The sequence below is a fragment of the Zootoca vivipara genome, chromosome 7 (assembly GCF_965207765.1).
Source record: "Zootoca vivipara chromosome 7, rZooViv2.hap1.1, whole genome shotgun sequence".
Classification (NCBI taxonomy): Eukaryota; Metazoa; Chordata; class Lepidosauria; order Squamata; family Lacertidae; genus Zootoca; species Zootoca vivipara.
This window is the reverse complement of record NC_142590.1, coordinates 39,850,989-39,872,911: the sequence shown is the minus strand read 5'-3', so window position 1 is coordinate 39,872,911 and position 21,923 is coordinate 39,850,989. Positions and strand designations below refer to the sequence as shown.

General features: G+C 41.4%; 2 protein-coding genes across 3 annotated transcripts in view; one reads left to right on the top strand and one right to left on the bottom strand.

The window, feature by feature from the left end:
- Positions 1–2,092: 2,092 nt before the first annotated feature.
- COA7 (cytochrome c oxidase assembly factor 7) lies at positions 2,093–7,312 on the bottom strand. Of its 2 annotated transcripts, XM_035122477.3 has the most exons (4): positions 7,225–7,312; positions 4,814–5,028; positions 3,309–3,449; positions 2,093–3,042 (listed from the first exon to the last, which is right to left on the bottom strand). In XM_035122477.3, the coding sequence occupies exons 2-4, from the start codon at positions 4,875–4,877 to the stop codon at positions 2,591–2,593; spliced, it is 657 nt and encodes a 218-aa protein (XP_034978368.2). In that variant the 5' UTR covers positions 4,878–5,028; positions 7,225–7,312; the 3' UTR covers positions 2,093–2,590. The 2 variants fall into 2 exon arrangements, with proteins under 2 accessions (XP_034978368.2, XP_034978369.1); XM_035122478.3 differs by lacking the exon at positions 7,225–7,312 and having other exon boundaries at positions 4,669–4,870.
- LOC118088618 (protein zyg-11 homolog B) overlaps positions 6,378–21,923 on the top strand; it is a 26,380-nt gene continuing 10,834 nt past the window's right edge. The window contains exons 1-6 of the mRNA XM_060276903.2: positions 6,378–6,541; positions 13,075–13,240; positions 13,966–14,720; positions 17,248–17,388; positions 18,408–18,584; positions 20,023–20,087. Coding sequence (XP_060132886.1) covers positions 6,539–6,541; positions 13,075–13,240; positions 13,966–14,720; positions 17,248–17,388; positions 18,408–18,584; positions 20,023–20,087 — 1,307 coding nt within the window. The 5' untranslated portion in view covers positions 6,378–6,538. The remainder of the gene's footprint in view (positions 6,542–13,074; positions 13,241–13,965; positions 14,721–17,247; positions 17,389–18,407; positions 18,585–20,022; positions 20,088–21,923) is intronic.

Genomic DNA, 21,923 nt, shown 5'->3' with positions numbered 1-21,923 from the left:
CTAATTTGGGTGAGCATGTCTATTTATTGGTGTTTGGAAGTCACTTACATAGTAGCTACAAATGTTTTCCTTTGCTGACCACTTTCTCTATTTGGAAGGATCGCACCTATTAGTTCCAAGTCATCTGCATCAAATAATTAGAACTGATTGTTTATGTTACTCCTCTTGTTCCGAACCAAACAGCCAATACTGAAATCTTGGTAAACAACAAAGAAAAGTTTCCAAAGCAACATCTGGGTATATACATTGCTTCAAGAAACAGATACAGGTTCTAATCAGGTTGAACGATTATATTCAAATAGAGTAGACACATCTGCAACTCTTAGATCCCATCAGGAATGGCATAGATTAAAAAACTGAAGTGCTGAGGAATTTGTGTATTTTCTTATTGACTTTGAAAACTTCTAATCCCTCTTTATGAAGAATTTGATACCATTGTTATAAAGATGCGTAGGATACAAGTTGTAGTGTTAAATAGCTGAGCTCCTTCCTGATGGTGCTGATAAAATATTCATTTTAAAGATATAGGACACTGAATATTTATGTAAGAAATTCAACATTTAACAAGCACAAGGCAGCAATGAAAGAAAGATACTACTCAGTGGAAGTCAAACCTGTGGGATGATGTGGAAATAAGGCACACTAATAGAACTAAGGGATGTTTGAGTAATTATACTATCCACACTCATGATAGAAGACTGCAGGCTATAAGGAAGGCATGTAAGAAATAATGCTGACAAACCTGGGAGATGTTTTATTTTTTTATTTTTATCAGTTACAGCTGTTATTTGGACCCAAACCTAATTATTACAAATTGCACTCAGAGTTATTTCAGAATTCAAATTACCACCCAGAAGGAAAATAAAAATGTGTTTCCTATACACAAACATATGAGACTAAAGAGGTTAATGTAATGTGAATTTTAAAACTAGAGTGCCTCCTAGTGACAGAAAAAGGCAGCAAATTATTCTGAAGAAGTTATAAAAAGGGACACTGATACAGTGTCACAAACTGATCCTACACAATTAATCATGGATTCAGCTACCGTATTAAATAACCCTTCAGAAATATGAAAGAATCCAAATTAACCACTCAAACTCCATAGAAAACAGTTTACAAGGCAATTGTTTCTGAAGTGATGTGTAGAGGTTTGAGGAGTAGTGAACAGTTTTGTCTTCTTCATGAACATTCCTAATTGCCCACAGGGAAAAATAACTGCATGGTGAAACATATTGCCCTACCTCACGCCATCACCGTTAGGGCTGGCAGTAATTCTCATTACCTCACGTAGGCAAGGTGTCAGATGCATTTGTGAGCACACAAATCACAAGCTTCTTCCTGGCACTGCATGCTTGTGTGCTGCTCAATATTATGTGAACTGGGCCTAAATTTAAAATGAATTATGATAATAAGTGTCCCTTCTTTTGGCAACTTCTATAAGTTTTTTTTGCAAGATAATTTATACAAGTAGTCACCCATTTGCAATAGTAAACGGGAGATTGCTTATATAAATTATCTGGCAAAAAAACAACCCCCAGCTGAATATAATTTAATCTGCTACATTTAGATCACAAAATAAAGATTAGTGCATGGTAAGTGTAGGAGTTGCCTAGAAACAGCATGGTTTAAAAAGTAAAGTTTCACATACTTATCCCCATGTAAACAAGAAAAAAGATATTCAATTATATTATCACTCAATACAGTTATTCAAACCATATTCCCCTCAAAGCTTGATTAATGGAATGTGCTTCCTAATTAATGCATTTGGTATTGATGGCTTTAATAGCATATTAGCACATCCCTTTACCCATCTGCAAGGTATTACATGAGTGGAGCTGGCCAGTTGCTTCTTTTTCTAAAGAGTACAATTTCTGCTTTCTGAAAATGAATAAAGGGGCTTGCTGCAGAAGACAGTCACTATTCAGAAACAACAGGTCCCACTGGACTGTTAACTCAGTGTATGTAATCCTGATGTATTTGAGAATTACACTCTAGAAACAATGGTTTAGTTTATAGCCGTTTTCACTTTATAGTTTTAAATACAACATTTTCTCCTATAAAGATTGAGCTACCAAAAACAACAACACCCATGTCCTTAAAATATTGGTTTTTATTGTGTTTACAAATCAATTTGTACAGGCAAAAAGAGACACCCATTCACACATATATGTTTTTTGAATCTACAGAGTAAGGGTGGAATGCACCAGAGTCCCATCAGCACAAGCTCTATACCAGGCACCCCCAAACTTCGGCCCTCCAGATGTTTTGGACTACAATTCCCATCATCCCTGACCACTGGTCCTCTTAGCTAGGGTTCATGGGAGTTGTAGGCCAAAACATCTGGAGGGCCACAGTTTGGGGATGCCTGCTCTATACCTTTCCCCCATCATCTCCTGCTGGGTGCCTCCCGAAATTGGCTCAGGGCAGGTGTTTGGAGAACCCCCAGAACAGCAGGCAGGGAGAGGAGGGGGAATCATGCTGTCTGACAAGCAGCAATGTTGCAATACTGCAATGCTGAATTCCACCCAATGTCTGTGCACTATTGTACAAAGTATGTTTCTTGAGAAAACTATAAATCACTTGACTGGGCTTACTCTCCAAATGTTAAGGATCTTGCAGCTGTCTGCTGTTCTTTGTGCAGCTCTTTTGCCCTATTCTTTAGGGTTTCTGCCTTGGCATCATTCTTCTCAACTCCATCCCCCAGCTTGTACATTCGGCTAGCGTTAGCACATGCCCATATGTGTCCCAAGTTGCACGCTTTCAGAGAGTATTCCAAAGCCTGGTTCATATCCTTTGGTATCCCAGGGGCTCCTTGGAGATATATTGCACTAAGGTTGAAACAGCTGGGGGCAAAACTGCCATCACAAGCTTTACTATAATAATCCCTGGCTAGGAGTGCGTTGGGCTTCTCATCATCATTGCCCCGTCCATCATGTGCCAGCAGTCCAGTATTGTGACAAGCATCTATGGATTTCTTCCCACCTTTCTCACAAGACTTCAAAAAACAGTTGTAGGCAGTTTTCAAATCAGCAGGGAGCCCACCTGCAGGGAGAAAATGATTTGTTCTATACATAGTTCTTTTCACAGAATTATAGAATTGAAAGGGACCACAAGGATCATGTAGTTGTCCAACCCGCTGCAATGCAGTCCAGTGCTACTCCCATACTGCAGATAAGAGAACTGAGGCAAAAAACCATCCACTACACTGCGCTACATAAGCTTTCAATAACCTTACTGTACTGTACTTGGATTGCTTTTCTTTTTACATAGAGATACAGTGGGTTGTAGAGAGGTATGTTCTTTCTTACCTTTTCCAGTAACATAGTAAGCTCCAAGTTTGTAGCAGCTCTCACTGTGCAAGTTTTTTTCACAATTCTCCTTTAGTACTTTAGCAGCTCCCTCAAAGTTGTTCTTTACTCCCTCTAGGTACTCAGCAAGACGGTGACAACCTGTGGTTTCACAATGAAGGAAACTTAAGGTATGATCATGCCATCCCCATTTTTGTGCTTCACTTGCAATCTTTGGTTTCTTCCTTGTTTGATTTTGTTTTTGTCAGTTAGGACAGGGTGTTGATTGCCTCCAACATCTGCTACCTGGTAATGTAGTGAAAGGTATAAAATGGGCTGACTTTCGAGTCTGAAATGGGATTGACCAATAGGTTCTAATACTATATTTCTATATAAAATAAAAAGTAAAAAGGGACTGATACCTACTGACTCAGTTTGGATGATCTAATCTTAAAGCCAAAATGTGAATGAGAACTTTATTCACACATACACCATCACTTTGAGGTGCAAAAAAATCAAACCAGGAAGTCTCTAAATAGCCATGTTTCCTGTCTCTTCTGAATTCTGGAAACATGGATTACTAGCTTCAGAAAATATGGTTAGAGTTAACCATGCTTTAAAGTTAGCTTAAGTTCCTTGCTTGTTCCAATGCTGGTAACCATAATTTCCTGGTTTGGTAGAAACAGGCAACTATGGGAAGTTTGACTGCTTGCTCAGCAAAGGGAGGAGCGAAGGGGCTGCATGCGAAGGTAACAAAATTAGAATACAGTACTGATTTGCCCAGTAGTCCTTTCCTTTGTTTTATAAACTCCAGAGAACTTTTACCTAAATATATTTGAAAGGCCTGTTGATCTCTGCTCAACTTCTTTTAGAGCAAAGATGGGGAACCAGATGTTGATGGCTCGAACAGATGGGCATTAGAGGGCAATGGTTTTCTCACCACTGCTTCAGATTAAGGCTTCTTAAATTTGCAGCTGCTGTTTGTTTTGAAAGCTACTCATAATTTCAGTACTGCAGATACTACGGTAAAGCTTCCACTCAAAAATCCGAGGATGAAATACCCATTTTTTTTGTTAGTCTGCCGCAAGGTTACAAACAAATCAAGGTTGCAGAGTAAATGTGGGACTTGCTTTCATTTTCTTTATGTAACCTATGGTTATGTGACACACCCAAGAAAACAAACACATTTATTCAAAAGTACCTATATACCCTGAATTAATTGTGCAGACCTACGCACGTCTACTCAGAAATAAATTCCGCCGAGTTCAATGGGGTTTACTCCCAGGGTAACTGGACAGAGAGGACTGCAGCCTGCATTTCTAGCGCTGGGGAAAACGTCGTAGACCAAACAATGTTGGCCACGCAGCTACCTCGACCTTACCGTCAGCATCTTTCTCCTTGTAGCATTGGAAGCTGAACTCCACACCCAGATTGTCTAAGTACTCCTTCACCTCCTCTTCATCCTCTAAGTTGACCAGCCCAGCCATTTCTCTACAGACAAGGGATGGGGAGGAAGGAAAACGCACCGCATATCCTTGTGCTTCTCCCAGCAAGGTGAAAGCGGAAGAAAATCAGCGACGTACACAGCATAGGCGACTTCCGCTCTGCCCTTCTGGAGGAAACGGAGGAGTTGAAGAGGCAGGTGGAGCCTGCTGAGTCGCAGCGCAGGCATTCACGCGGAAATACTGTACTGTAGTTGAAACTGCTCGTCCCAGTGGCGAGTTGTAGAGGAGAGCAGCAGCTGTGTTAAGAGTGCAATTTTACACATATTTACCGGGGATTAAATTTCATTGTGCTCAACGCGCTTACTCCCAGGAAAGTAATGCCACATGCATGTTTAGATTAATGTAAGCCCCACTGAACACGGTGGGATTTGCTCCCGTGTAAACATGTATAGGATCGGGCTGTAAAACAGAAATCCCGCCCCCCCCCAAAAAAAACCCAGTTTATGGCAAGATGGGTTGTTTTCACGGACTCCAAGCCTACTTGACCTGAGAAACACTAGAGTAGAATAGCAACAGCCTTAATTTATTTTTGTGCAAGGCTCAAATCAAGATGAACACAGAATTCGAAACAGCGGTTACTGTACTGGTAATAAATTCTTAATGTCATGATGAATACATCAAACTTGCTGTAAGCCTCCCAAAAAGGAAACAAAAAGATGTGCAAACTTCTTGCATATTTGGATTCTCGGGGCGGGGCGAGGCGGGGACCTTGAATATGCTCATGCAAATATAAGGAAATTCAGATGAAATGTTAATTTTGATAGCAGTTGCTTTTAGGACCATAACAGAAGCAGTTTCTCACATGACTGGAGAACTCAGAAGCTTGCTCACAAATTTGTAACATTTTGGTAAATTGAAATAATTATAATACTGCTTTTGAATTCTCACCAACGCCTTATATGAAAGATGAGTCTCAAAATATGTGAGTAGAAGAGGGAGCTGGTTTTTCTCCAACCTAGTGCATTCATTGCCTGGAGGTTGTTTTACTGTACAGTACTTCAGTGGTAAGGAATAGGTTATTTTATGGTTTTATTCTAATTCCTGCTATTGATTTTCTTTAAACTCTTTACTAACAGCGATTGCATCTAAACTCTGGTTTTATACTTATTGTTTTGCTGCGTGTGGTGTGGTGTTTTAAACTCCCCGTGAAAGCTTCTAGAAATTTTACAACACAGGTGACGCACATATATTTAATGTGTCAGAGATTATATCTGCCTCGAAGCTTCATTATCTAAGTCAGGATCGCTGTCTCGCGGTTACTGTGTAGTAAGGGAAACTACTCTGTACAGGCCCAGGGGCTCTCTCTTCTTTGTTATGAATGATTTAACTGAATGACATCACTTTTATCAGTTATATGTTATGGCCCCGGAAACCCAGGGGGGGCTGTCCATCACTGCTAGGCTATACCCACTTATCGGGAAGAGCAAGGAGCAGTGAACTCAATGGGAACTCCTGTCTGATAGCGTTGCACGACCAATGTCATCTTCGCTCGAGCTTCCCGGCTGCCGGAGCGCGTCTGCTTTAAAGGAGGCGGGAGCTGTGTGGGTGTTTGCTGGTGTTTCTTCTTTCGTTTTTTTTCGCCGGCTCCGCCGAGGCAAATTCACTTCCAGGTCGAGGGTGGCAGCCGGGCTGGGGGGCCCCGACTCGCTCCTGCCGGTGGTCGGGGCCCGCCCCTGAAGAGCAGCAGCAGCAACAGCAACAGCAACACCAGCAGGAGACTGAGCACGGAGGGTCCCCGGCGCAGAAATGGTGAGGGGGCCGGGAGAGCGTGGCTCGGGGGTGGGAAGCGCCGGAGAGCGCAGAGTATGTACGGAGAGGGAGGAGGGGGTGGGAGAAGCAGCCGTTTGGATTTCAGACTGATGGAAAAATCCGGAATACTCTTCCCTCCCGCTACACCCCCCTCCTCCTCCCGGTACACCTATCTGAGCCGTCACAAATGCGGACCTTGCTTTGGCAATGGCTGGAATCGCTTACCCGTCAGCCTCCATCTACCCAGTCGGGGAGGGGGATTTTTGCGCGCCTTCAAGCCTGCCCAGTTTGGTTAACCCCGAGGTGGTTAATGGGTGTTAGCGGGATGATTAATCTCTGCCAGCCCATCTGAATAGGGATAATAAGGGCGTGGGGCGGAGGCGGGATGCGAATAAACGTGGTGGAAACTTGAGGGTAGCGCTAGGATCAAGCGATTGGAACCGGGGAGAATTCCCCGAGGGAAGGGCTTGGGAAGATGGCATGCTCAAGAGAAGGCTGTGCATTTCGACCAGCAGATACCTGCCCACCATTCCTAAGCACCATTTGCTGCTGCGAATTAGAAACACTATTCCTGCTGTAAACATAACATTGAAAGTTGAGGCTGGGAAGACCCGCTCTTAAGTCACCTTGATGGAGAGTCCGACGGGCCACTGGAAGAAAAGGAACAGATAACTAAGGCCTACCGTAGTTGCTTGGCTGGTTTTTGTAGCTATTGTAGTGCTGTTTTGTTGCCAGGCATCCCTGTGTGGTGAGAAAATAATTGCCAGCCTTCCTGGAAACTGAGAGGGGGCGGGCAAAGACTGACTGGGCCGTTTCATGCATTATTACGGTAGCCACATGGAGAATCCTGTGGGACACTGCTGCAGAGTGACAGACTTGCTGCAAAGAAAAATTCAGTTTGAAAAACTGCTCGCCACGCAGGATAACCCTGTTGAACGGAGGATGTATTGGAGTACTAGGACTGGCTGATTTAACAAGCTCTTTTATACATTATCGCTGCAGCTTCTTGTAGTGTCATGCCACTTTTCATACAGCAGCCTCCATGTGCTTACAGTAGCATGTTGTAACTTTATGCCACTGAAGGGGAGGAATCCCTTGGACTCTACTGTGTTAACTGGGTTGCTAGATGCCTAGGAAGACAGGACCCCTATATACTGAATAGTTTTGCAGAAGAGGGAATCTTTTAAGACTGTACGGTCAGCTTTGGCACTGTATCTGATGCTACTGCTTTGTGAGTGAGAACAATTAACAGTAGGAGTTAAACCATAATTTTTATATTGAAAAAACAATGTGTATGGGAATGTTTAAGATATTTCAGTTATTCTCTGTCACATTTTCATCACATAGCTATATAAAAATGGTGGTAAAAATAGCAGATTTTTCGAGTGCACCTGAAGTGGTCATTGCAGTCTATTGGAATGTTTCAGACCACCCTGATCTCTGCAGAGCAGTGTGAGATTCCAGGAGTCTCGGCACAGCAGAGACTGTAGTGTCTTTATGAAATATGGTTTATTTACACAAATGTACACCTGAGTCCATCTGGAAAGAGCGTTCCGGAAATCACATTTCAGGAGGGGCTTGCTCCCCACAGCAGCATAGCATTGGATTCAAAGGTAGCCAAAACACCATCTCTCTGTCCCCTCCACACAGCTGGTCCGATCGTCAGCCTGCGTAGCATCTTGCTCTACCCTTCCTCCCTCAAACCCTTGCTAAAATGCAACCTCTCCTCACTCCATATTTTCAGTTTAATACTGTAGAACTCTGTCATACAATTTTGCTGAATATGCTTATTGCCCCTAGATTTCAGCACTTTAGGATGAACAATAATGGTCCTTATCTGTGTGACAATTATTCAAGAAAATACAACCTACCATTTTGTTGTTGTTTTTAAACTGAATGGTTACCATACTCTTTTAAAATACTTTTGAGTGTAAGACACAACACAATGTTGGGATGTGGGCAGTAATATGAGTCTGAAGCTTTCCATTTGCTCTCCATAGAGAAATTGCTACATAAAGAATGCAATTCCAGTTAGACTGGCAGTGCATTTCTGAAGACACAGTAGTTTGCCTTATTTTTTTAAAGAATAAGATTCTGAAGCAAATCTGATTTTAAATGAATATATTAAAGGGTATTAGATATTAAGTGGCAGAATGGAGCTGCATTTTAAGTTGTCTTGTCTGTCCCGTCTCCACTCCCTGGTTCAGAATGAAGGATAAACATTAAAATTGTAGTGTCACAGCTTTATCACAGCTAGGATTATTGCTTTTCAAGAAGGCTTTAAATCTAATGAATTTGGGAATGCTATGGTGGCGACCATAGATCAATTTATAGTTCAACTACTAAAAATAGTGGCTGGCTGCTGAGGTTACACACCCACCCCCTATTGTGTAATTAATCAGAGAGTTGTGGTCCTTAGCATAACATAAGAAAGTAATGATCTATATTTTAAAAATTAGAAAGCATTTTGTCAAAATACATACTGTACATTTACTTGGTATATATTATTTAAATAGAACACTTTAAGATAAGTGCCTGGAACTGTTCTGAGAAAGTGAAGTTGAATAACATCCTCAATTCTCTGCCTACTTTCAAGTTATCACTGAAAAATGGACTGAGAATATCCTTTTAGCCAGACAATCATTGCTGATCTCATTAGATTTTTCAAGCAGCAATGTGTGATTTGTTGTTGTTTAGTCGTGACCCCATGGACCAGAGAACTGATTAGTGCTGGTTATTTTCATGAGCAAGCACACTTGCTATCAGTAGATGGAACTTTTCCTCTTGATCCATTCAGCTTCTAATCTTTGACACACCTTGCTGACTCACTGTAGCTTATTTAATCAGTGGGGGAGAAATTCCTAGTAGTGGTTGCCTACCCCCCGAAATGTTATTGCTCTGTGACCTGTTTTTGTGCAGTTCATTGGTTGCTCAATTATCACAGCCACAATGCTGATAACTCTAAGTTCTTACTGCTTTTTCTTCTTCTAGCAATAAGATACTTTTTTATGTTGCACAATTGTACTACATGTTTAAAAAGCAAGATTCAGCAGTGTTGTTTTTCTGGAGGCACGGTAAAGCTCTGCAGGAGATGTGTGAGGTTGAAAATTAAATTCCCTTGCACATGTAGCTAAGAGAGATTTCATTTTCAAATTAAAGGGAACTGCATATGCTGTGCTTTTATAAAGACTGAATGTATTTTGTTTAACTGTTGGTTTGAGTTTATCAAGACACTTATGTGAGGCAGATGAAACAAAAGAACAGAAGATATTAAGCTGAAATAAAAGGGAAGTGCTGTTAAGCCGAGTTGGTACATGCATTGGGAAGAAATCAGCACTGCTATTTTTAAAATTGGCTGGGGGAGTATGTGCTAGCCCACTGAGCCTGCTTTTTGTCTGTGGTGAAGGTGATTCACAATGTTTGTATTATTCCCTTAAAACTTTAGTGAAAGCTAAAGTAGTGAACATTGCAGGCTTACATATAGGATATGGGCAATCCTTTGTATTAAGAAGGTGGCCTGATATTATAGTCCTTGACTATCTTGGCTTTATTTAATGTCATATAGAGGAGGGAGAAAGGTTGTTTTCTGCTGCTCCAGAGAAGCGGACACGGAGCAACGGATTCAAACTACAAGAAAGAAAATTCCACCTAAACATTAGGAAGAACTTCCTGACAGTAAGAGCTGTTCGGCAGTGGAATTTGCTGCCAAGGAGTGTGGTGGAGTCTCCTTCTTTGGAGGTCTTTAAGCAGAGGCTTGACAGCCATCTGTCAGGAATGCTTTGATGGTGTTTCCTGCTTGGCAGGGGGTTGGACTGGATGTCCCTTGTGGTCTCTTCCAACTCTATGATTCTATGATTCTATGATTCTAATATGATACATACATGATTAGACCATGGAAACGGGAAAAGAAACAAAGGCAAGGAATCACTGTAGCCACCGGTATTTTTCAAAAGGGAAGTTGAATAACTTTCCTGTGTGGTGGAATCTACACACAATTAAAAACCATTCTGAAAATGCTTGCTTTAAAGCATTTAAAAAATACAGTACAGTACAGGTACAGTACATTGAATTTTCCTTAAGGCCCACCATCGCCATCTAGTGTCAGGTTGTATATTGCACTTAAAACACACTTAATTTTTTTTGCAGCTGTATAGCTGAGTCCTGTGTCTTCCATGTTTCTTCTGACATCTTACTTTAGCAACTTTGTTAAAAGATTTGAAAATCTGGTTTAAGCACTAACATTTGACAGCTTGATATGAAAAACTTATTAGGGCATAGTTTGTTTGTTTATGATTTTCAGTTTTACAATAATTTTACAATCATTTTAACATTTCAAAACTCGACTTCCTTTCCCCTCTTTCTGAGGTTCCTTAACTTTATTTTTAATATTTTCTGCATATCCAAATTAACTTAATTTACTCATTTATTCATCTACTTTAAATATATACTCTTATAAAACTGCAGGCTACTACAATAATCCTGCCAATGTTCTTATCTGTTTACAACTTGCTGTAATTCCATCATTGTCACCGGTGCATTCAAAATTGTCATTTTATCAATTGGTATTTTAGGTATTCCACTGTCCCCTAGATATTTTTTGCATTTCATCTAAATTGCCCTGTTTCACTTGTTATAATTCTGTATAAAAACCCACGAATTGATCTCTTACTACTTTAGGATTTTCCACAACTCTACCTCCTATATTAATTTTATTTATACAGGATTTCTCTTGCCTTTTTTTATTTGCTATGCTGATAATTTCCCTGGTTTATTAGCGTTAGGGTATAGTATGAGAAAGGTGAGCTTGAGCAACTGAATCCTATCTTAAAAGCCATAATCCACGGAATAAAGAAGAGTTGTAATGCTCTAAACTGCTTGAGCCAGTTTAGTCGAACAGATTACTCTTCTTAGTCATCAAATCAGGATTGTACTTCCAGCAGAAAATTGTACATATTGACTTTGAGTCCTGGAAGACCTGCTCCCTGCCTTTTCCCACCTGGCCTGGGAGGAGGGCAGGACCTTGACTGACTCCAGCTACAAAAGCTGATGCTGCTGAAGAGGCCAGAGACCATCTTGACAGGCTCTGAGTTAAACGTGCATTCTGTAGCTGACCTCCTTTGTGATGTTTTATTTTGAAATCTTTCAGATAACGTTTTAGTTTCCTGTTAATTATGTTGCTTTGAATGTACACTTTATATTTGACTTTTTTTCTGTAATATTTTATTATAGATTGTTTTATGTGAAGTTTTAGTGTAGGTTGTAAATCGCTTTGAGATGTTTTCTTAAAAATATAGTTGTATAGCAATGAGACACGAATAATAATAAAAATAATATAATACTACTACTACTACTACTAATTTTGCACTTAAATACGATTGTATGCATTATTCTTCAGAATTTCCTGGCTCTTATGGTGCTAGGAAATTTCCCTGCCACTTATGCATAATTCTCGGTCCCTGCCACTTCTGACCCCTTTATATTTTTCTGCAATAATTGGGGAAGGACAGGGTAGAGATACCTTGTCTTCTCATCCCACCTAGGCCCAATGCTACAGAAGAACCCTACTGAATCTGAACCAAAGGCCCATCTAGTTCAGCATCCTGTCCTGTTCTCACAGTGGCCAACCAGATTTTTCTTTTTCTTTTTGCTATTACTGCAACTAATAATTATGATAAGTGCTTATCATTACTTATATCATTTATAAATTGTTTCCTATGAAGCATCTCAAAGTTATTTCAAATTACAATAAAAATATACAAAACAATTACGTAAAAATCAATACAGATGCTGTCAAGGATAAAAATTCCACTTAGAAGTCTTGTTCAAAGAGGAAAGTCTTTAACATGTAGCCTGAGGACAAGAGATGGTGCCTGTCTAATATGTAGGGGAAGTACCAAATGGCAGGTGTTGCCACACTAAAGACTCAATTCTGACATCATGCGCAATGAGCCACTTCATAAGATGGTCTCCTTAGGTTGCCCCCTTCTGCAGAATGCAGTGATTAGTCAGGTATATAAGGGATGAGACAACTACCTCTGTGAAACCTGCAGGCAGGAAGTACTGTAAGTGCAACATCATTCTCTCCACTTGTGATTCCCAGTAACTGGTATTCAGAGGCAGAGTACTAGAGGTAGGGCATAGCCATTGTGCCTGGTAGCCTTTGCTAGCTTTATATCCTCCATGAATTTGTCTTAATTTATTTCCACTCTGAAAAGAAATGATTATTAGGGCCATAACTTGTAATTACTTCATTTCAGCCAACAAAATTTGTATTGTCTCATCTTTTTACATGCATGTGTAAAAGACCTTTCCTGTCATTGTCACATAAAACACCCTTCGAGCCCAATTTCTGCCTCCCAAAGGATCCTTTTAGTGGTGGTTGTTCTCTCTTCACCCAGACCCTTCTGAGAGTGATGGGAGCTTGCCCCCCCCCCCCCACTGCAAATGATATGTAGGGAGTTATTTGTTTTGTGATGGACTGCTGCTTTTCCTAAAAACAATAAAATATCTGGAATTTTCTTTCTTTGTAACAGGAAGAGGCTTCACCATATTCTCTGCTTGACATCTGCTTAAATTACCTAACTTCCGACCTAGAGAAGTTTTGTACAGAAAGGCATGATGGAACACTGTGTTTGCAAGAGCCTGGAATATTTCCACAAGAAGTGGCTGATCGATTGCTGCGAACGATGGCATGTCACGGTAAACAAATTAATCTGGGTCTAGTAATTATGGCGATTCTGATAAAATGAAATGTTAGGAAATAGTGATTTGATTTACCTGCACAACATCGTTCTTTGGCGCCACTTCAGCAGCTATGGCACAAGTCAGATTTGTGCCATTAGATCTAAATGGGCCCTCTGGGTTAGGGAAGTAAGGCAGAGTCACAAGACTCTGCTACACTTAACTACAGAAAATTCATTTGCGCTGTTGAAAATCATGGATGCAGAGTTGCACTCATTACATAATATTTAGGGTTCGGTTAACTGTTCTATAGAGAGCCATACTTCAGTATCTTTCCCTATCATGTTCCCTCTTTGCTTACATCTTTCTCTGCTGGAAAAAAATGCCTGTGCATTGTACAGTTGAGACTCCATGTTGATTCGATGGGAGTTGTATGGACACTGTGAGCTGGATCCTGTATGGCAATCTTATATTATGCTGTGCTGAAATTTGGCATACATTGTGGGTGCCAAGCTTCAGCACGGCAAATGGTAGGATTATGTTGATGATGTTTCTCCAGTATCACATGCCTGTTGAAACCACTCATGAGAAAAAGGAGGAGGTTAGCAGAATCAGGAGTGCATATAACTGTCTCTTCTCTGGCAAGCCTGTCCTCCTACTCTAGGCCCAGTCTCTTTCTTTCCAATTTAAAAGCAAAATCTGTGATAAGTTTGTCTGTTTACTGTTTTTCTCTCCTAACCCAGGACTGCTGAATGAAGCGACAGTGGGCATTTTTCGAGGGAATCAGATGCGCTTGAAACGAGCTTGTATCCGGAAAGCAAAAATCTCTGCAGTGGCTTTTCGGAAAGCGTTTTGCCACCACAAGCTGGTGGAGCTCGATGCCACTAGAGTGAATGCAGACATTACGATCACAGACATCATCAGTGGACTTGGCAGCAATAAATGGATCCAGCAAAACCTTCAATGCCTTGTGCTGAACTCATTAACTCTTTCCTTGGAAGACCCCTACGAAAGGTGCTTCAGTCAGCTGATGGGTCTCCGTGCTTTGAGCATTACCAATGTTCTCTTTTACAATGAAGACCTAGCTGACGTGGCTTCGCTTCCCAGATTAGAAAGCTTGGATATATCCAACACCTCAGTCACCGACATAACTGCACTGCTCACCTGCAAGGATCACCTCAAGTCTCTTACCATGCACCACCTGAAATGCTTGAAAATGACAACCACTCAGATTCTGGATGTCATAAGAGAGTTAAAATTCCTGAATCACCTTGACATTTCGGATGATAAACAGTTCACATCCGATATTGCACTTCGTTTATTAGAACAGAAAGACATATTGCCCAACCTTATATCTTTGGACATTTCAGGAAGGAAGCATGTTACTGATGAAGCTGTAGAAGCATTTGTTAAACAGCGACCCTCAATGCAGTTTGTGGGCCTGCTGGCTACAGAAGCTGGCTACTCATTATTTCTCAGTGGTGAAGGAAACTTAAAGGTTGGTATTTGTTTGTTGATGTTTGTTGTTTAGTCGTTTAGTCGTGTCCGACTCTTCGTGACACCATGGACCAGAGCACTATTTAGAATTGTTACACAATAGTTGTGTAACAACTATTTGTTCTAAACTAAGTTTGTTCTGAACTATTTGTTCTGAACTAAGTTTGACTTACCCCCCCCCCAAATCCTGGTGATTAATGGGTCAGATCTAATGGCATTGTGTGTGTGTGTGTGTGTGTGTGAGAGAGAGAGAGAGAGAGAGAGAGAGAGAGAGAGAGAGAGAGAGAGAGAGATTGATCAATGGCTTCAAAGTGCTGCTAAACCACAGAGCCCCTAAACCAGCAAAAGGTCTACCACTCTGACAGTGCCAGCATTCTCATTTTGCATAGAACACCCAATAAAGTGAGAGGCAGCATGAGAAGAACTAACGCTGCCTCCTCCACCAAATCTTGCAGCTGGAACTGAGGTGGAGCCCGGCAGGCTTTCCTCATTTCCAAAGTGTATTGATGGCAAATCAAGCCACTGTCGTTCCTGTCTCTCTGTCTCTCAGCAGCAATTCCTTAAATTTACTGTATTCTGCTTGTTCCACTGCCCTCTTTACTCTAGGATTCAGTTGGTTGGTTAACTAAGGCTCTGGCCACTGCTTCTTCCTCATACAGTATAAACATCACTCATTGCCTGTTAGATTGGGTCACTGTTGTTTGTTTAATGGTCTCAGTGGGGCCATATGACAGGGTATACATTTCATAAATGCATAGTAAAATTATGTGCATGTAGAACATGAATCAAAGCAGCAGGCATGCCACCCCATTTTTCTGAGAATCTTCCACTCAAAGGAGTTGCTACAAAAAACCTCTCAAATGGTCCTTTCTGTGTAGGAAATAGAGGCTGGTTTAGAGGGGAAATGGCACGTGTGCATATATATATTATTATTTTCTTTTTCCTGCTCCTTAACAGTTCTTGAGGAAAAACTGCGGTGTATAGGTTTTGAGGGGCATTATCTGATTGTTTTGCAGTTTCTCTGAGTTGCCATTTTTAAGAGTAAAAGTAAGAGAAATGCAAGTGCTCATAGATAGTGTGCTGTATTTGCCCCTGTCACAGCATGAGAGAGGCTAGTCCCCCAAGAGTGCTTATCTCTTCTTCTGCAGCCTCATTTGTCACTTTCCTTTCCCTATGGTGTTTAAAATTAGTTAACATGTTCTTAAAGCCCCAGCACCATGGCGATGACCATACTTTCAGCTGCTTTTACTGGCTGGGGGAGGACTATTGCTCAGCTGTTCCCACCACCACCCACCACCTCCTGCTAAGGCTCACAGCAGGGAGAAGCGTGTGGTGCTGTGTTACTCTCCTTGAAGAAGTGGAGAATAATTTCTTGCCCAGCAACAAAGGAAATTGTGAAATGGTCATTCTGTACCTATTTGTATGTTGTCTTTTGCAGCCCATGATCAATGTTACCTCTCTGTCTAGTTGATTTTTCTTGAAATACTGCATCTACATTTATAGTGGGTTAAACCACAGAGCCTAGGGCTTGCTGATCAGAAGGTCGGCGGTTTGAATCCCTGCAACGGGGTGAGCTCCTGTTGCTCAGTCCCAGCTCCTGCCAACCTAGCAGTTCGAAAGCATGTCAAAGTGCAAGTAGATAAATAGGGACCGCTACAGCGGGAAGGTAAACGGCATTTTTGTGTGCTGCTCTGCTTCGCCAGAAGCAACTTTGTCATGCTGGCCACATGACCTGGAAGCTGTACGCCAGCTCCCTCGGCCAATAATGCGAGATGAGCACGCAACCCCAGAGTTGGTCACGACTGGACCTAATGGTCAGGGGTCCCTTTACCTTTTACTGCTCAGTTAGGTCACTAAGCTACTGTAAAGACATTATGTGGCAGCAATTTGTTAGCTGTGCATACAATATATAAATGGCACTGTAGATTGCATGAAGAGCAAAGACTGTTTTACTTATGCTTGATTGCCATATAAAACTGAATGGAAACCTCAGTTCGGCAGAGATTGTCATACAACAACGAGAACAACTTTGAAACATTTATATTACTTAATTACCTCAACTTTATTTTGCCACTACTGCAAACTCAGCGATGGAAAGAGGAGAAAATGCTGACAAAAGTGGACTGGCAGATGAAATTATTAGAGTATGCAGATATGGCAAGATTGACGGAAAATCAGAACTCAGGAGGATCAAAACTTCAGTAGGGAATGGGACAAATATAGACTGTACTTAAAAGAACACTGTAATCACTTGAGTTCTTTGGCAGGCTTTTAGCAACTCTTGGAAACTTTACAAAGAGTTTGGATATTTTGGAGGACCATAATGTGGAAGAACTATAATATGCAGTTGATTTAGATACATAAAGGACCCACGGAAGGGAGGAGGGAATCCTAAGATTCGAAAGAATCTTGTTTGATTTTAAAATTTAAATTTGGTAAATGTGAAATTAATTTTGTAAAATCAATTAAAAATTATATATATACTGCAAACTCCAGTATGTTCTCTAGTATTTTTTCTTCTGTTCAAGGTGTCTGGAGAAGCCAATGAAACTCAGATTTCCGAAGCTCTGAAGCGTTACAGTGAGCGAGCGTTCTTTGTGAGGGAGGCACTCTTTAATCTCTTCACCCTTACGCATATTATGGAAAAAACCAAACCAGAAATTCTAAAGGTAAAGCTATTTGACACTGATAAGAAATCACCCTTTGCAGGCATCACTTTGTAAAGGTAACCTTGGGTTGTCTTCACTAAACTGCAGAAAAAATTCAACAAAATGTGTATGCCCGCTGGTAAATTTGCAGGGGGTGGGGAGAGAAAAGAGGGCACAATAAAGGTAAATCGTCAGAAGTTCAGATAAAAACGGATATACTGTACTATTTGCATGGGTTATAATTACTTGAGGGGCATGAGAAATGTGTTGTGCAAAGAGAGAGAGGAGAGTATTAATAAGAAGATTGTCACTGGCATCGGGCTGGCCACTGTGAGAACAGGAAGCTGCACTAGATGGGCCTTAGGTTTCATCTGGCAGGGCTGCTGTTACATTTTTGTAATGAAATGGTCGCCAACTCCATTTAGTTCTGTCTTTGAATGTGGGTCACTGCCAAACAGCTGTGACCAAAAGGAGAGGTTGCTGAATCCTCCCCTCCCTTCTGTCTTAGTGATTCAGCATGGCTGGGAGGTGGGGAGGAATGCCTGGATGTATATGATCAGATGTATATGATCAGATCTAATGTATATGATCAGAAATTATATGCAAGGAGCACAAATACCTGCAGGGTGAGTAATCTGGGTTTTCCTTCTCAAACGTTCCTCAGACAAAATCTCTTTCCCACTGCCATACCAATTTCCTCATAATGCTGAATTGAGGCACTCCTGGCAAATAAGAAGGGGAAAGGAGAGGGCAGTCTCCATTCAGGGAATGAAATGGTTGCTCTGTTCTTGGTCTTTAAGGTGCTACTGAAGGAATTTTTTTATTTTACTTCGACCCAGACCAACACGGCTACCTATCTGTAACCCTCTTTGCTTTGGAAGTTTTAATGGTACTGCAACAGGTTTGGGGCGGCAATGTGTAGATCTGTAGCAATGGCTTGTTTAAAAGGCCTCAGGACGAGTAAGCTTACTTAGGATATTGGCGGCTGATTCAGTGGAACAGGAAATTCTAATTTGACCTGTTTTGATTGATTCTTTCAGCTTGTAGTTATTGGGATGAGGAATCACCCTCTGAACTTGCCAGTGCAATTAGCAGGGAGTGCCTGTGTGTTTAACTTGACAAAACAAGATTTAGCTGCAGGCATGCCTGTTAGGCTTCTGGCAGATGTCACTCACTTGCTCCTTAAGGCCATGGAACACTTTCCCAATCACCAACAGGTAAGCCTCCTTTTCCCTTTCAAGATAAGTTGCTTGAATATTTCTGAATGCTGAACTTTTTTTAAAAAAAGTATTTGAGTTCAAACATTTTAGACAAGATGATTATGTTTACCCTGGGGAAGAGAAGGTTAAGGGGTGATATGATAGCCATGTTCAAATATATAAAAGGATGTCATATAAAGGAGGGAGAAAGGTTGTTTTCTGCTGCTCCAGAGAAGTGGACACGGAGCAATGGATTCAAACTACAAGAAAGAAGATTACACCTAAACATTAGGAAGAACTTCCTTGACAGTGAGAGCTGTTCAGCAGTGGAATTTGCTACCGAAGAGTGAGGTGGAGTCTCCTTTTGAGGTCTTTAAGCAGAGGCTTGACAGGCATATGTCAAGAATGCTTTGATGGTGTTTCCTGCTTGGTAGGGGGTTGGACTGGATGGCCCTTGTGGTCTCTTCCAACTCTATGATTCTATGAAATTAATGAGATGAAGAAAGTAATGTTAAAACTGACTGCAAAGAACAGAAGGTGAATGATGTCTAGTTGGAAATGTCTTCTGGCCAAATGGTTTCAGCTTTTCGAAACCATAAGTCAGGTTTCCTCAAACTCGGCCCTCCAGATGTTTTGAGACCACAATTCCCATCATCCCTGACCACTGGTCTTGCTAGCTAGGGATCATGGGAGTTGTAAGCCAAAAACATCTGGGGGGGCCAAGGTTGAGGAAGCCTGCCATAAGTTATCCAATGTTAATCAATCTCAGGGTAGACCCATTGAAATTGATGGACCTAATTGGTCATATGCATTAATTTCAATGGGCTTCCTCCAAGTATAATAAATATTGAAATCAACCCTGTGGATAGAATTCAATGCCACACTATGATGAAAGTTCTGCCTTTGCAAGTACAGTAAGCCTGCAACATTTAACTTGTATGCATTAAGCTCTGGTATACCTATGAGGAGGAGGTGGAGATTGCAAGCTTTAGTTTCTAATTTCAATTAATTGCATTTCTTAGCACACTTGAAATCATTTTTATTCAATAACATTTTTGTTATTGGTTTTTAAATCTGTGTATACAACTAACTTTTATAAATCCTTTTAGGCATGCTCCTTTTTATATATAGACTACGTTGTTGGTATTTTAGTATTTTTATATATACTTTTGTAAGTCACTTTGTGAGAAGATTTTATAAATGAGAAAGTATAATTCAAAAAAGTAAATTAAAAAACTTAAGTGCCTAGTAGACTCTGATATATTATAAAGGTCTATGCACCTGTTTACATCATCCTATTTCACTGTATTTCTCTTCTAAGCAAATACATTTGCAAATGACATCAAATCATAAAAGGAATATTTGTGAATACTTAGATTCATCTTGAAAGAAGGAAATGCTCAAAATTCCTGCATGAGAAATATTCTGTTCTGAACCTTGCTTTGCTTTTCTGCAGCTGCAAAAGAACTGCCTCTTGTCACTTTGCAGTGACAGGATACTTCAGGATGTTCCATTTAACAGGTTAGTTTTACCTGTGGGAAAGTATTTCAGGTTGTTGAATGTCTATGTCTCACTGCTTAGCAGTTTCCAAACTGCTTACTCCTCCTTGGAATATAACAAATTCTTATCAGAGCTTGGGAACCAATTATTAAATAACTGTAATAGTTTAATTTTGACTGCATATATGCACTGTTATGAAATACATGTGTCCATTTGCTAGATCCAGATAGATTGCCATATTCTTTTTGGGTGCTGGTTTTAAAAACTTGGTTCTAAGCAAGGGTGTACGGTTTGACTGCACTGTAGAGCAAGAGGCTGTGGATTTTGTAGATTAATGAAAGTGGCTTGTATCATATGCAGAAGTCTGCCAACTAGGGATGGCTAAACTTAAGCATAAATGCCAATGAAGATTATTACCTGCCAACTTCTGACTACGTTTGAGCCACTGTCCCTATTTATAGATAATATAAAATCCACCTACTACCTTACGCTATAGCAGCGTGTAATTACATGCTACCTAGAGCCGTGTGCATCATAGCTCTTGTAATCTCACTTTTAATGCCAATGTTTCTAGCCCTTTTAGTTTTGAGCACTTACTGGAAATGGTTTGGAAAGGATATGGTTTCCAGAAGTTGCTCTCTCATGATTCATGTATCCATTCCCCCTTACTCTAGTCTATGCACTCTTCCCTCATTTTGACCCCCTACAAAGAGATCTGAATCTCTAACCCTCAGTAATACAAGAAAGGTTGTTTAATTCTCTCCTTGGTTTTTTGAGCATATGTGGATGTACAAAGCACATAGTTGTCCCAATAATAATATCCGTTGTTGTTGTTGTTGTTTGTTGGTCTGAGGCTAGTAGGAGTGAAAGTGTTGTAGGTTGTGCTTCAAGTAAGACAGCACAATGAGGGAGCAAGGAGCAAGCACACATTCTTGGTGTGTTGAAAACTGCCCCCCAACTTTGTGGGTAGCCTGAAGCATAGCAGTGGGTTTGGCAAGCCAGCAGGATAAGAGCATAACCCTTTGGAAATATGCAACTGATTCTGACCACAAGCAGGTTTGCATGACCTGGGAGGAAGAGGATGTTGGTACGGAGCCAATGCAAGTTGGTTTGCTGACTTTGTCACACCACTGAGGCTTTTTTTATCCCTTCCCAGCTGAAGTTCAGGGAGTTTGTGTCCCCAATGTGTGTTTTAAGGAGACTGAGTGCCCATTTCTCTTTGCATCAAGTCTTTAGCCTTGTGGCTATATTCTATATACTGTAGGTACATTGTGACAAATCATAAAGCACAACATAGAACCCAGCTCCGTAGCTTTCAGTCATGATGAGTTGCTAAAAAAGTCCACAGCTACCCATGCCAAATGTGTCGACTTAGTGAAAATTCCTTTCATCCATCACTGACAAATTGGGATTTATAGCACTTGTTGCTTACCAGCTCAATCCAAGGCCATCCCCTGAAGATGGAGACAGTGGGTGGCAAGGGCGTACCCACCACGGGGCAAGTTAGGGCAGCTGCCCTACTCTAGAAGCAGGGCTGGTGGGCAGAGGCGGAGCACAGCCCGGCGGAGCGCGAGTTCGCCATTCCCGCCGCGCCGCACCCTCCCTCCAGCTCCCCGGTGTGCCCTCAGGCAAGGCCAAGTGCGGCGGGGAACCAGGGAGCGCGGCGCGGTGGGCGGGAACGCCGAACTCGCGCTCCGCTGGGCTGGGCTCCGCCTCCGCCCACCAGCCCTGCTTCTAGGGAGGGGCACAGCCTGGCGGAGCACGAGTTCGCCGTTCCCGCCCGCCGCGCTGTGCCCTCCCTCCAGCTCCCCGTCGCGCCCTCTGGCAAGGCCAAGCGCGGCGGGGAACCAGAGAGAG

What these genes read in the sequence shown, in the direction of transcription:
- COA7 (XM_035122478.3), bottom strand. Translation starts at nt 4,774, where the DNA reads ATGGCTGGGCTGGTCAACTTAGAGGATGAAGAGGAGGTGAAGGAGTAC. An exon ending in CAAGGAGAAAGATGCTGACG is followed by an intron (nt 3,450 to 4,668) that starts GTAAGGTCGAGG and finishes GTGAAACCACAG; the next exon opens with GTTGTCACCGTCTTGCTGAG. An exon ending in TTACTATGTTACTGGAAAAG is followed by an intron (nt 3,043 to 3,308) that starts GTAAGAAAGAAC and finishes TTCTCCCTGCAG; the next exon opens with GTGGGCTCCCTGCTGATTTG.